Source organism: Gobius niger, assembly GCF_951799975.1.
Source record: "Gobius niger genome assembly, chromosome: 1".
In the NCBI taxonomy this organism is placed as follows: domain Eukaryota; kingdom Metazoa; phylum Chordata; class Actinopteri; order Gobiiformes; family Gobiidae; genus Gobius; species Gobius niger.
This window is the reverse complement of record NC_136852.1, coordinates 25,683,999-25,699,515: the sequence shown is the minus strand read 5'-3', so window position 1 is coordinate 25,699,515 and position 15,517 is coordinate 25,683,999. Positions and strand designations below refer to the sequence as shown.

At 42.8% G+C, this 15,517-nt stretch overlaps 1 protein-coding gene across 7 annotated transcripts in view; it reads right to left on the bottom strand.

Annotated features, from left to right (window-relative positions):
* Positions 1-15,517, bottom strand: part of fat3a (FAT atypical cadherin 3a) — a 187,583-nt gene that overhangs the window by 9,983 nt on the left and 162,083 nt on the right. For all 7 annotated transcript variants that reach the window (XM_079558052.1, XM_079558054.1, XM_079558055.1 and 4 more), the window contains 13 exons: positions 10,262-10,405; positions 9,971-10,168; positions 8,695-9,144; positions 7,233-7,584; positions 6,831-6,965; positions 6,593-6,747; positions 5,737-5,970; positions 5,391-5,637; positions 5,135-5,288; positions 2,847-3,187; positions 1,717-1,875; positions 1,424-1,636; positions 1,214-1,327 (listed from right to left, as the gene is read on the bottom strand). In XM_079558052.1, the coding sequence (XP_079414178.1) occupies positions 1,214-1,327; positions 1,424-1,636; positions 1,717-1,875; positions 2,847-3,187; positions 5,135-5,288; positions 5,391-5,637; positions 5,737-5,970; positions 6,593-6,747; positions 6,831-6,965; positions 7,233-7,584; positions 8,695-9,144; positions 9,971-10,168; positions 10,262-10,405 (2,896 nt within the window). The remainder of the gene's footprint in view (positions 1-1,213; positions 1,328-1,423; positions 1,637-1,716; positions 1,876-2,846; positions 3,188-5,134; positions 5,289-5,390; positions 5,638-5,736; positions 5,971-6,592; positions 6,748-6,830; positions 6,966-7,232; positions 7,585-8,694; positions 9,145-9,970; positions 10,169-10,261; positions 10,406-15,517) is intronic.

Sequence of the window (15,517 nt, the reverse complement as noted above, 5' to 3'; positions counted from 1 at the left end):
TAATAATAATAATAATAACAATAATATGCTTGCAAAGTATTAACACACTGCTTATTATACTTTTATCTCTTAACATACTAATAGGCCATTAATAATACGCTTATAAAGAGCAAACCCATAACCTAACCCTAAAATGATTACTAATGCTTATTAATTAATGAGCACACCTTAATCTAAAGCGATACCAAATAAAATAAAACAAAGCACAAACATTAATTACACTACATTAGGTCTAGTTCTGTGATGATTCATTTGGAGAATGTTTGGTACAGCTTGCATGCTTGTTTTTTCTTTGTGACTTGCAAGCATAGTAGACCCTGTGATATAGTATACACACATGTAATCTGAAACGATCCGCAGTGTGGCTTTAAGTTGTGCACACAGTTGAGAATGGTACACTAAAAGGCAGATGGGTTTGTTTTGGAAGTAGAAACAGCCTTGCCTTGTATCTTGATAGCGTAAGGAAAGTTACGCTATCATTTCTTAGGTTCTTTGTTGAATGCTGCTTTCGCCCGTCCTGTCGTTCATCGTTTTGCCTCGGCGAATATCCTGCACGTGTCTAATGCGTACAGCCTTGTCACGCTGATAAAAACTACAGCCATTAATAAACACACCTCAAATAAAAACATAACAGCATACACCGAACAACACTGGAGGAGCCAAAGCGGTGAATGGGAACACAATAACATCATTGTTTCATAAATTATCTCGTCCGATGATAAACTGGAGACAATGCAATTACAATGAGCCGCTGCGGGAGCAAAGGGATGAGTCAGCGAATCAAATTAAACACAGACAATGACACAGACGCATCGGCACAAACCACCAACAGCAGACTACAGCCTCCTCAGACACAATGAGGACAATACTCAGGACCAGGAAGAAGGGTTGGAGAAGTATATTTTTGTCTTTCACCTACTTAGCACAAGTTAAGTGTGTGTTATGTTATAATCATCTATCAATAACAGTTTGGGCGGCTAGTGGAATTGTATTTTATAGTCAAAGGTTCAAACGTAACCAGTTTTGTCTGAGATGTTGCCAATCTTTGACCGTCAGTGTTGATATGGATAAAATGTCGCACAGTTCACCAACCCTTTCACATCAAAATACATTGAAAAAGAAGCCACAAACTAATGACCAAAATGTAATGTACAGTGATGATTGTCGAACGCCATTTCTTGTCGTTACGCTCAGATTTGGAAACTTGTTTTACCGTTGTCATCGCAGGAGTCGGACTGGAACGAGCTGAGCGACTGCACCTCCGAGTTACTGCCTTTGTTGCTGCCTGAGAAGCATGTGACCTCCTCGCCCAGGTCCACCATTTTACCTGTCAGAGGCATCAAGGAGAAGCAACGGTCAGGGGTATTTATATACGACGTTCCAAATCGCCAGGGGGGCAGGTGAGAATGCAGTTATGGCTCACCCTCGTCACTGTCCCAGGGGCTCTTCCGTAGGGAGTCACAGTCGGACCTGCACGGGGACACGGGGGGCAGGTTGGGTGCCACGCTGCACACCACCACCCCCCTGCGGGTCGTCCCAGACAGGAACCGCGGAGACTCCGGGTGGAAGGTGCTCATCTCGGTCTGCTCCACCGTGCGGCCGTCTACCATCTTCTCCAGAGTCGAGCGAGGGTCGTCTGGAGGAACATACAATCATCTAGTTTCCATGGAGTTGTTCATTAAAAAAAAAAATATATAAAATAAACCAAACCCCTACCTTGTACTTTGAACCTGGAGCAGGGTGTGTAGGCCATGGGTCTGACTGGGACCTGCGGCGGTCCGATCATTCCCCCGACTCCGACCACCGTGGGCTCTGCGTACAGGTTCAACGGGTCTCCCATGCCACAGTGCAGGGTCTTAAACTGGACTCCATTGGCTTCGGAGGAGAAAGAGAAAGAAAACATCTTGAGTGCCGGGCCACCAGCTGTGGTAGTAAACACGCTCAAATTCAATAACCTCAAATGTTTAGCTTGTTGCCAAACCGAACGCAGTGCTGCCACTTAAGTTCCTGATAACCGCGTGATTTTTGTTTCACTTCATCCTTAAAGGTGCATTATGCAACTTTTTTATGTGGAAAAAAAAAAGTTGACATTTGTGTGTATTTGGCCATGTTGTGACCCGGTGGCTGTATGAGTGATCAGCATGGTGCCTTTACTTTCACGGTGGCCCCTTACACGCTCCAGGATCACTTGTTTTGAAGGTTTTCTGGTGAGAGGCTCCTTCAGCTGTGAAAACCTTCCAAACAATTGATCCTGGAGCGTCCAAGAGGCCACCTTGACAGGAAGTAGAGGCACCATGCTGATCACTCATACAGTCATTAATAGCACTTACCATCAGTCTGTGTGCTTGTTCCCAGACAAACCACCAAAACAAACCTTCTTATTTGTTGGTTTTGACATCACAACAGCAAAACTTAGGCTCTGACGAGTTCAAAGTGAATTCTAAAAGGTCCTTTTTTCCATCGTGAAAAAAACAAACATAATTCCAGTTGAATAATTTGACATATTTATTCAGTCTCTTTGTCTCACAGGTTCAAAACGCTTGCCTCCCCATCTGCTGATGTCGAGAGGAAGTCCTTCTCTTTGTTTTGAAGTTCAGCCACTTTGACTGAGCTTTTTCTTACAATTTCAGTGCTCAACAAATTGCCTCCACTATGAAGCTTGCCTTCAAATTTTTTTTTTTTTTCCTCGGTTATTTAATTTTCTGCTTCACTCCTGTTAATGCATTTAAACCATAAACCCCAAAATAAGGCGTTGGAGAGTATTTTATAAATCCAGAATACTGCATAATATCGAACTTTTAATGTTATACAAGTTTTGGAAATAGAAACGCTCCGCCCACACTTACCTTTATTGAGCAGCGCGGCCGTAGCCGGATCCTGCACCAGCGAGAGGTTATTCCGGGAGTAGTTCTTCTGGAAAACCTTCTTGCGGAAAGCAATGAAGAGGATGATGAGGGTGACTATGACGAACAGGACCACGGCGATGCCAATCAGCTCCTCCTTGCCGACCATGGCGTGTCCCGCCTGCATGTCCGGGACCACCACGGGACGCAGGGAGCACCTCTGTCCCACGAAGCCCGCCGTGCAGTTACAGTAGAACGAGCCGTGGGTGTTGACGCACACGCCCCCGTTCTCGCACTCGCCCTCCGGGTTACTGCGGTCGCACTCGTTCACGTCCTCCTGGCACCTACGGAAACAGTCATTCAAATACTTCAAAAATATTGTGAAAAAATTGTCCCTCGGATTCACTCAATCACAAAGTAATGGCTTCATAGACCGTCTCACAAAGTTAACTTGCCATGTCAAAACAATCTGTCAGGATGCAAATGACCAAACCTTTTATTCATAATAACGAAATGTGTCTAAACATTTGACAGATGCCGTTATCGCAGAGGGAAACAATCCCCAAACAGCCTGAATCCCGTGTGATTTCACAGGCCCGAGTTTTGTGCTTCCCAAAGGCAGCAGGCTCACCTTTAGCCATGCATTATGCCTCAGCGCGATAAGAGATGATCAACCTGATAAACCCTGTGAAATGGGTCTGGGCACGTTGAGCAGCAGCTCTGGACTGACGCCACCGAAGGCTTTAGACCTTATTTATTTATATACAGCACTCAGACTTACTGTGTCTGAATACTAATGAGGACAGAGGGGAGTGAGGCAGACAGAGCGGGGAAGCAGAGTTCAACAATGCCCCTAAGTGGTTGAGAACGAGAACTGCAACTTGGATTGTAAACTAGAGCTAAACCAAACAAAACCAAAGCATAAAAACATCACAGTTTCTAAATCATTGACAGATTAAAACAACAATATGACATTTAAATCTTATTTGTAAATGCAAAGCCTCAACTTGACCAACCCATCACGACACTGCCCTGAATATTAAAGCCACACTGCGTAGAATTTTACCCAATAAATAAAATAGAAATACAAACATTTAATTTCATGACAGATATTTTCATCATTGAAAAATACCTCATAAATGTACAAACAAACATGAGCTTTTGTCGTGAGCGGCTCAGACTTGACTGTAGCTTTACTGGGAGTGGGTACGTCTCAAGCTCGTCTCCATGGCGATGTCGACTAAAGTCAGCATAATATAAGATTTGAACAGGTTAGGTCCTCATCCAAATCCATCCTTTGATTACCCACTGTGGTAATAAAGTTTTCTGTGTAGAGCTGGTCATTAGGAACATGTTTTGTATTGATTTCAACACCATAGTCCAAAATGTTACGCAGTGTCCCTTTAAAACAACCAAAAATAATTCCTACAGACATGTCTGCATTTGTCTTTAGGGGAGTCCTGTGCCCAGAGGGAATACTATTCTGCATGCTTTTAACATATAATAGTCGACCATCACAACTACAATAATAAACATAGCAGAATAGCAAAGCACAAAAATACAAAAATTACATGGGACAATGTAATATAATCGCATAATGTACCATAATACTGAAATATGTCGCATATTGTAGCGTATATAATGATCGAAGAATAAACTACTATTACTGTGGCATGTCTGTTTTGAATATATGAATAAGTTATTGGTAAAAACTCTGTAGGCCAAGGATGTGACAGATGCAGCACATCTGTTTTGATCTGGCCCCTGAGGCAATTCTCAATTTATAAATTATGTTTTACGACCAATGCATAGTGCACCAACTGCTAGAACTGAAAGTGCCATTATGTGTGCTATGTGTGCTGCACGCTGTGTGCTGCTGCTCCAGAGAGTGTCAAAAAAACCTGACATGAGGATCCTCTGGGGAAGAAGAGTAAGATCTTGTTTTTATAAAAACCGAGAAGATACTTTTAAGTTGTAGGTGTAAGTATTTTATGATAAACGCTGCTGCATTATACAGACTATTAGTTTTTGGTTAGTGCTACGAGACATTTTGTGCTGCTCTGGTGTATAAGACACAAATAAATCATAAAGACACATCATGGCACCTTTTTGTTTTGTTGAAATTTGCGAAACTGCACAACACAGTGCCCTTATGCTTCTTGTATCTTATTCTTTTAAAATATTCTTAAATTAATATTATGTATGTGGATGTATTACAACACACCCTGCTATCGGCCTTGACACAGTGGCAGGTGAATGTCTGTGGTCATATTTTTTTAAATGAAACTCACGTGAGGCCCTTGAAGCCCCGCCTGCAGCTGCACAGGAAAGCGTTGCCGATGGTTTTGCACACTCCTCCGTTCTGGCAAGGGTTGGGCACACACGCTGTGATCTCCAGCTCGCAGCGCCCCCCGGTGTACTGAGGGCTGCAGGTGCACGAGAATCCTGGGGCAAAAGAGACACCAGTTCACTCGTTTGCAATTGCTCTCAAAGAACATAACACATCACAATAGTTATGAGCGGTGACAGTGCAGTGCTGTGACTCACCTCCGGAGGGCAGCGTGGTGCAGGAGCCCCCGTTGCGGCAGGGCTGGCTCCCGCAGGGGTCGGGGTACAGGATACAGCCCAGCTTGAGTTCGGTCAGACCCACCACCTCGGCGTATCGGGAGCGCTTGTTCTGCAGAGGGAGCTCGTTATTGTTGAGCATGACTGAGTCCAGGCAGCCCTGGAAACCCTCCAGCACCCGAGGGTCCTTCTGAGACACCACCAGGCCACGGGACGACGGGTGCTGCACCTGAGGAGAGAGAGACATTTATATATACTCAGACATAAGAACTAATACAATAGGATTCTTTGAGGACCAGGTTACACTATATCTCTGAGTTATCTTTACCAAGGCTCCAAAGTAGATGGTTTTGTCCGGTCCGAGGGGGGCATAGAGAGGCCCGCGCCGCTGCTCCACGTAACTGTCGTCTATGGCTAAACTGCTGACGTTCCGGCTGAGCTCCAGCGCCACCGTGTGCCAGCTGCCGTCGTTGATGGGTCGTCCCGAGATCCCCAGTAAGTCCGGAGTTTCCCCGGATCCGGACGCACAGGCCAACTGGAACCACAGCTTACCCTCTTCCAACTACGGAGACACACAGAGAGTAGAACAAACATAGAAACAAGATAAGTTTTATTCTAGAACAACTTGATTCAGATGTAGTGGAAAGGATTTGTCTTTATAGTTGTGACAAACTTGAGTTTATAGTTTTATCTCAGTATTCATCTTTATATCATTGCCTTTTCTATTGTTGTTGCGTTACTGTAAGGACAAGACAGTGACACTAGGATGCAGGGGACTGGTCAGGATTTTGCCAGGAGCTCCATCTGCAGGCAGCGGTGGGAATGACACAGTAAAAAAAAACTGCCGGTAATATAACACAGAAAGTACAGATTACTTCAGCACAGTGGACAGTGGAAGAAGAAGCAATCAAAGTAAGCAAAACTCCATACGTAGAGTGAAATACTGCTTCATGTAGGTTTTGGACATTGTTAAAAGCATCTGTCTCCTTTAAGTTTGCATAGAGAGTGAAGTCAGTTTAGGAGGTCACGACTGATAAAGCTCTTTCAATAAGCATGTCTTGTCCTTTACACACTGACCTCCCCAAAGGATCTCATCGTTATCAGTAAACTAACCTCATACTGCCATCTGGTGGTGCAACACAAAAGCATAATTGAGAAGCATTATACAATGAGAGCTACTTTACCTTGAGCACAGTGCAGGGCTCGGTGTGCGTGTACATGATGATGCCTTTGTTCTGTAGCGTCCTGATCCTCAGACTCAGTTTCAGCTCAGTCTGCATCCGGTCCATCACTCTGTATTTGATGTAGCTGTTGCCAGAGAAACTTAGCGATGACTGGCCTGCGGAAGGAGGTAACAGAAAAAACATATATAATTTATTCTGTTCATTCATTTTCGCAGAGTAGTGTTCAATTTCTACGCACCTGAACATTCTCCCAGTTTACCCGGAGGACATTGACAGGCATAGCGCCCTCTGCTGGCCTCAATAGAGATGCACTGCATGTCGGCGGGGCAGTGCTGCTCCTCACACTGCTCAGACAATACGGCACAGCTGGCGTCTGAAAGCGCAGTTGAGAAAAATGAGCGTGTTGTACAAATAGGGTCATTCTTCTCACTGTGTTCACTGCCATAGTTTGTGGGGAAAATATTCAAAAGAAACTATACAGATCACACTCGAGCCCTTGAGTACTTGTTTTGTATTTTGTTTGTACCAAATAACATTGAAGATTCAAAGGCATCACGTGTGAAATGGGAATTTGTGCATGGAACTTGTGGAGGTGGTTGGTGAATTGACCCAAATTCCCCTAAACTTTCCAACTTCTCACCAGTGCACGTGCAGCGGGACGTCCGGTGAAACCTGGGTGACACGAAGCTGACCCGGGGCGTGCTGTAAGTGGCCAGATTATGGGAGTCCAGGGTGATGCTCTGCTCACACTGCGCCCCTCGACAGTCCAGGCCCGAACAGTTCTTGTCCAAGATGGCCGACACTCTCAGCACCTCCTCCAGCCTCCGGCGGGACGCGCTCAGCTTCTGGGTGAGGAAGGCGGCCTTGTAAAAGCCGCCGGCCCCGGTCTCCACGGCCAGCAGCATGTCCAGCTGAGGGGTCCCACCGACGGGCTGCAGACTGAGGACATGCACCACGTCCCGCGGCTGAGAGGCGGCCGCTTTCTGTAGGACCTGAAACACAACAACAGGTATTGGCTTTCAGACTCATTCCAAGATTTGAACCAAGTGAATTTCATCAATGATGCAGTGAGTGAAATAATAAATGTGACTCACTTGTCCACATTTTAATTCACTGATGGGAGTTTGTATCCATAGAACTTATTTATAATATTCCAACACTTACAATAAAAAAAAAAAAATCTCAAAAATGACATCCATGAGCAGAACTTTTAACAAAGAGAAATAACTGCAGAATCTCATTGGTGAAGATCAGATTGTCAACACATCAAGCAAGAAATTCAGTGTCAATTGTTTTTAATTTATTTTATTCATTGATTTGAACAGGGACAATGCACATTAATCAACATGAATCTAGCTCTAAAGCTAGTGTTCAGCTGTAGTCCCTGGGCCGGATGTAAATTGCCAGCAGCAAATGAACAGCAAATCTAATTTGTTTGTATATCGCTATGAATCTGGCTTTTGCCAGCAGTTATTATCCAGCCGTAAAAACAAAACATACTGATTTGAATCGAGGGAACACATATTGCTGGGGGGGTCTCGGGAGAAGAACTCAGGTTGCAGCACTCTGAAATATAGAATGGCTTGTGCAGAATTGCAGCTAGTTAAAAAATACCTTCACATTTACTGTTTACTGGATGTCTCCTCGTATTTTTAGAGGCACGTCTTAAACGCAGGTCTGTCTGTAAGAATCTGTAATATTAAAGTAGTGGTAATTAATACATTTTCACCATATTGGCCATTCTCAGTCTCTGTCATTTTGATCGGCAAATCAGCCGTTTCAAACTCTGCCCACTACAGAGTTGTTATAATTTGATGTGTCCATTGATATGTGGTTCCATTTTAATATAAATTTAAATAAGCACAGTTCCAAACAGCTGATGGCCAACCCAAAGTCACATGACTGAGAATTGTCTATATGAAAGTGAAGCATTTATGAAAGCAAAACAGACCCGCGAGCTGTTTGTTTTAACTGATTTGAAATGCGGAAGTACGTTTTTTTTTTGGACTGAAATCTAATGAACTCATGTCAACAGTTAAGAGATTTGACTATAAACCAGATAATTCCTTTAATGCCAACATCTTCCTGGTTTGACTGCTTACCTTTAAAATACTCTTCAAATACGACGCCACAAAGTCGCGGGGCTGCACACTCTCGAACCTCACGGTGACCGCCTCCCGCAGCATGTCCGGCGTGGCCTGCTCCACGTGCACGCTCACGGGCACAGGCACGGCAAAGCGTCCGTCGCTCACGCTGGCGTTCAGGGAGTACCTGCCAGCGTCCAGCCCTCCCAGCGCGATGATCTTTCCGTCACGGGGGCTGATCTTGAACAGGCTGCGCTGGGCCGGGGGGGCGTGGCCGAAGGTCAACGCGTCGTACGGGTCGGCATCGGTGGCGTGGAGCTGACCGATCACCCCGCCGGGAAACTCGTCCTCCATGGTGACGATGTGCACCTCTAAGGGCAGGGCCACGGGGCGGTGCAGGCTCTCCTCGATCACCCGCACCGTGAGGGGGGAGGTGGAGGAGAGGCGCGGCTTCCCCGAGTCTGTCACCTGCAGGAAACAGTGACGAGTCACCAATACACACTAATGGAATCACGAAGAAGAAGCTAGCAGGCTAACAGGCAAAGCTAACTGCCGGCTAGCACCACTTAAACAGTATTTACAGCCAAGTTTGAGTGAAAAATATTATCTCCATTGTGTAATTGGATGTACAATATCCCTGTCTCCCTTTGTCTTTTCTGTCAGCGTAGTATTTAGTCTCACGGACAATTAATGAGTAAAAAAACGTAACATGCTACGACACCTGCAGTGGCGCTTATGGCCTCTAGGGGCATGAGTTAGTTCTGCTTTAAAACTAAGATGTTTAGGGCCAAAATAGCTAAAAATGTCAGCGACCACAGCATGAAAATGTTTTTTACCTGCCATGTACTTAATTTTTTTTTTCATTATTATTATTTTTGTTATAAACAATAAAAGAGGGTAAAAAAATAAGTTTAAACTATTAATTACTCTTCCTAACACCTTTCTAACATCCCAATTCTTCACAGGGATGAGTTAATGCATATTCTGAAACTTTCAGGGAGCTAAATGTAAACAACAACAACCCTGCTATTCACTATCGATATGTGCTCCCCCCACTACAATTTGTCTGTTTTTGCAAAATACTGAGGCAGGACAAAACAAATGTCCTTCCATTACTAGAAAGAAATAAGGTTCAGGACCTTTACTTTTTGACTCTTATAGGTATAGAACAGAAAAATTGCCATGAAATTGCCCATAAATGTAGACAATGATTGCTCTCCACTGTGCTCATACAATCTTTGCCACGTCCATCAAAACAATGAAAAACCGTCTATAATGTGGAAGGACTGTTTACCTTGATCTGCAGCACATACTCCGTTGCCAGGTCTCTCCTAAAAACCTGATTGGCCGTGAGCGTCCCGTCTCGCTCCAGGACGAACTCGCCCCCCTCGTTCCCCGTCAGGATGCGGAAGTCAAAGGGCGGCCCGTTGTGGGAGGAGTCCAGGTCCATCACAGAGAGCTGAATGATGCTGGTGCCGATAGGCTTGTTCTCCTGGTCGACGGGACAAGAGATGAAACGGAATTAGAGAAACGGCTTTTCACAAGATTTCTGTCAATAGTTGGTGATGGTTTGCTCTTTAGTTACTTGTATGACAGCGGTGACATTGGCCGGAGAGAAGGCCGGGGCGTTGTCGTTGATGTCGGAGATGTCGATGTTGACCGTTACCGTGGACGACAGGGGAGGAGCTCCACTGTCCAGAGCCCGCACAGCCAGGGAGTAACTGGGAACCTGAGGAGGGAAATAACACACGATATGAAAACTCGGCACTTGGGAGCAACACTAACAAGAGAGTTGTTATTATTTTCCGGCAAATTAGAAAAGTAGATAAACAATAAAATGTCAAGCACTATAAAGGTTGAGTCAAGTGAGCACTCAAATTAATGACAGGAAAGATACAGTCGTTCATGATTGAATATTGTAGATGTTCGGTGATTGTCCTGAAGGGGGCAGTAAAGGATAACATCTTGGTATATTTGTGGACTGCATACATTTTTTGTTTGAGATACAAAACAAAACAAAATTACCTTTAAATAATTATGTGACTTAATTATGGATACTATACAGCATCTTGTTACTTCCATAATAAATGGATCAGTGTTAATTTTGACAACATATTTTATTTTAGTTTTAGTCTTAGTCTTTTGACTAAAATGTCATTTAATTTTAGTCAAGATTTAGTCAAAAAAAACTTTTCAATTTTAGTCTAGTTTTAGTCGACTAAAATTGCATGTCAATTTAGTCGACTAAAATGAAGACTAATTTAGTCGACTTATATTTATAATATTCATTATAATCATATTTAATCGTGATCCTCGACTTCATGGAGCTGCTTCCACATGAACAAAGCTCAGAGCTGTTAATTTGGCAGAGAATTTAAATGATCTGAGGCTCTTTCAGACGGTCAATAGAAGTTTGGATGATTTTAGTCTCTCCTTTTCATTTTTATATAGTCTTATTTTAGTCGACTAAAATATCTGGACATTTTAGTCATAGTTTTAGTCTCTTAATTTAGTTTTAGTCCAATTTTAGTCGTCAAAAATATCAATTTAACACTGAAATGGATAACATAATTGACTGTTTCTTAAAAATCTGGATTAAACTCATTTAACCTCTTAACCCCCACCTAAACCATGCTCATTTTAACCAGTTAGGCATTACCCAAATCTAAAAGTTTCTTGAAAGAAACAAGACATAAACAAGAATGAAAACGACAAGAAAGCAACAAAAAGGTGACAAAAAAAGCGATGACAAAGCAACAAAAAAAGAGTCAAAAACACAACCAAAAAGCTACAAAAACATGACAAAAAAGTGTTGAAAAAGCATCAAAAATACAATAAAAAAGTGACGTTTTGAAGGTCTTAGCTTTCAAATGAGGCATTACACTGGCCTATAGGCTATAAGCTCCAGTCAAGAAACTTTTACATTTGGGTATATCCGAACTGGAGAAAATGACCTTAGTTAAAGTGGCCGTTAAGAGGTGAACTAACTGTTTTGATCTGGGGCAGCTGCAGTTGGTCAGGTCCAGGTTCAGAAACACTCTGCGGTCAAAGAATGAGACCAGCTGACGACCCGAACATCCTGAATGACCGGTTTATTAAGCCAATGGATTTCACTTCATATTCCAAGATGACAAAGCCGGGATTCATCGGGCTCACGTTGTGAAAGAGTGATTCAGAGAGGACGAGACACCACAGAGTCTAAATCTGAACCCCATTGAGAATCCTTGGAACGTCCTGCAGAAGGCTTGCCACAGTGGTCACACTCTCCCATCATCAATACAAGATCTTGGTGGGAAAAAATGACCGCATCACTGGATCTTTTGACATTGCATTTTTGAAACAATGCCACAGTAAAAGCGCGCAGTAAGCAAAGCGAAAGGCGCTACAACAAAACGTTAGGCTGTGTGACCTTTTCATTGTGGCGACTTTTGTTTTGGTCAGGCAGTGCCTCAAAGGTACTGAAGCACGGGTCAAAAGCAAGGGGCATGTCCAACTACAAAAACAATATAAAAGTGCATCTTTTCACAGAGAGATGGATCAAAATTCTAGAGGTTCATACAGTGCCTCTTGAAAGTATTCATACACCTTGAACTTTTGCACATTTTGTCATGTTTACAACCCTTAACACAAAGATTTTATTTTTATTTTTTTTACTGAACGTTCACACACAAGTAACTGACAACTGTGAAGTGAAAGCAAAATGATACATGATTCTGTTTTTTATTTTTTATTATAGTATTATTTTTTTCACATTATTCCACAGATTTTCAATAGGATTTAGGTCAGGACTTTGACTGGGCCATTCTAACACATTAATATGTTTTTATTGAACCATTCCATTGTAGATTTAGCTTTGTGCTTCGGGTCATTGTCCTGCTGGTCATTTGACACTGGGGATGGTGCACTCAGGACGATGGGCAGTGTCAGGTTTGCTCCATACAAAACGTTTTGCATTTGGGCCAAAAAGTTACATTTTTGTCTCATCTGACCAAAGCTCCTTCTGCCACATGGAGCTGTGTCCTCCATATGACTTCTAGCAAACTTCAAACGGGATTTCTTATGGCCTCCTTTCAATAATGGCTTTCTTCTTGCCACTCGTCCATGAAGGCCAGATTTGTGTAGATACGACTTATAGTTGTCCCATGTACAGATTCCCCCAGCTCAGCGGCAGGACTTCACAGCTCCTCCAGAGTTATCTTGGGGCACTTGGTTGTATTTCTGACCAGTGCTCTCCTTGTTCGATCTAATATTTTAGATGGGCGACCGTGTCTTGGTAAGTTGGCAGTGGTGCTTTACTCTTCCATTTCTAAATGATGGATTGAACAGTGCTCCGGGAGATGTTTAAATCTTGGGGAATCTTTGTATAACTTAACACTGCTTTACACTTCTCCACAGCTTTATCTCTGACCTCTCTGGTGCTCCTTGGCCTTCATGATGTTGTTTAGTGACCAATACACTCCAACCACAGCTCTGAGAGCCTAAAAGAACAGCTGAAATTAAACTGAGAGCAGATTACACACAATTGGCCTCTATTTAATGGTTAGGCCAAGGTGTGAGCATTCTTGAGTCATTAGGAATGTTATAAAGGCAATTTAATGCACTCAGAAAATGCTGTATGAATACTTATGCACGCCCCACTTTTCACTTTTCTATTTTTTGAAAAATAACAGAATCATGTATCATTTCGCTTTCACTTCACAGTTGTCTGTTACTTGTGTGTGAACGTTCAGGAAAAAAATCAAAATAAAATCTTCATGTTTAGGGATGTAAACATGACAAAATGTGCAAAAGTCCAAGGTGTATGAATACTTTCGAGAGGCACTGTATGTGGGTTTGAACTCATCTCCCATAAAGTTCTGCTACCTTCTGTTTGGAATCACACTTAACCAATACCTCGCTCTTTTCCTTCCCCCTATTTCCAGGTCACCCTTGTTTACTCTGCGCCGCACCCCGTCTCCTCCACTCGCGCCTCTCTTGTTTTATTCTGTTGTTGTGGTGGTTGTTTGTGCTTTTTCCCCCTTTTTTTTTTTTTCTGTTTTTCCTGGCGAGCTTCATTAACTCTCTGTTTCATAAAGGCAATAAGCTCCGACAGAAAACATCCTGCAGCGAGAGGCGTGCTCGTGGGGCGTGTGCGCGTGGGCGTCGGTGCGAACCTAAACACGGCTGCAGCTCCGCGCGCGTATCTGTTTGTTCCCGCGCGGAGCTCAAGCCTTCAGAAGACGCGAGAATCGTTATTTATTAGCATCCATATCGGAGCGGCACAAGAGGCTTATGGCAAAATGGGGGCTGGCTCGCTCAACTGCTGAGTCGCTGCCAAAATATATGTGGCCTGTGTACTATATGCGTCAGCTAACAAAGAGACGATTTCAGGAGTTTATTTCAAGTTAATGCAGACTTTATTTCCAGTTCTTAACCTCTTGAACTACATGATCACAGTACTAATGCTTGATGCTACCAGGGGGCCACTACAGCTTCCTCTGGGCTAGGTTTGTGTAACCTTCAACATCAAAAGAGCTACTGTACTTTGCCCTGCCTCAACCCGAACGTTGTACAGAGCTACAGGCAACATTTTTGTTGTTGTTGATAAAATGATGACAGGTATATGACTTCAATGAAATATCAGTGAAATGATATTAGCCTACAGGTACTTATGTTAGAAGACACAATAAGGGGATCTGGAGAGTCTGTTCCTGTAACATTTCATTTGTTACTTCCCTTAAAAAAGCAACTCATCATCACTCCAAAACCTTAACAGTACTTGGTTTACAATACCTTTACAACAATCCTTTTGCCGTTATCCATAGCACATTATTAATTATTCAGAACTATGGAACAAAAAGATAATGCATTTCTTAAAATATCATTTATTTTAGCATTCTTATTATTCATTTGAGCTGGGACAATATCTTTCTATAGCAGGGGTGCCCAAACTTTTTTTCTCCGAGGGGCAAAATGAAAAAGTGCCTGTGGGTCGCGGGCCAAACGCGGTGATATCAAGCATGAAACACATATAACTGCAAATAATAAGTTACTTTTTAAGTTACTATTTTTCAGTATATGTGCATTTGATTCTATCTACGCAAATAACATGCTACATTAAAACCAATGTTAATAATCAACAACAGTTTTCTGTAGCCTACCAACAGTGACTTCATCTCATTCATATTTGTTAGCTCAAAGTAAATGCTACATGTGATCATTTTGTCAAAGCGTCAGTTCAGCATAAATTCCTTTGTTGATGTCAACAACCTTTGAAATAAAAGTAGGAAGACTGAGATAGTTGATGCTACAACGCTCTGTGATAAACACCGAAACACCACAACAGTGTTTCCTTAACTTTGCGAAAGGAGTGAAACAGCGCCCCCAATTTGACCTGGTGGTCAAACAGTGTACTGCATTCATATTTACCATTGAGAATCAATGGGAGAATTAACCAGATGCGGCACAAAAGCAGGTCACTCTCTGGCGGGCAAACAGAATGGTTCCGCGGGCCCCACTTTGGGCACTCCTGTTCTATAGTGTTGACCCAGCAACAGAGTAGCCAATATATTTACTCTATTTACTATTTAAGAGTAATGTTAATACAAGTAAAAAAGTACTTGTAATGTGAGTAACTGAGTTACAGAGAAATCAAAGATTTGCCGCTTAGATAATTACTCACAGAGGAAAATGTAGCAATTATTTTCACTTGAGTAAGAGTACAGGCACTTCATTATAATTTTACTCAAGTACAAGTAAAAAGTACTATATGATAAAACTACAAAGAAGTACAATTTCTTCAGTTGCTCTAAAACATGTACTTGAGTAAATGTAACTGACCCACCTGGCATCAAACATTGGT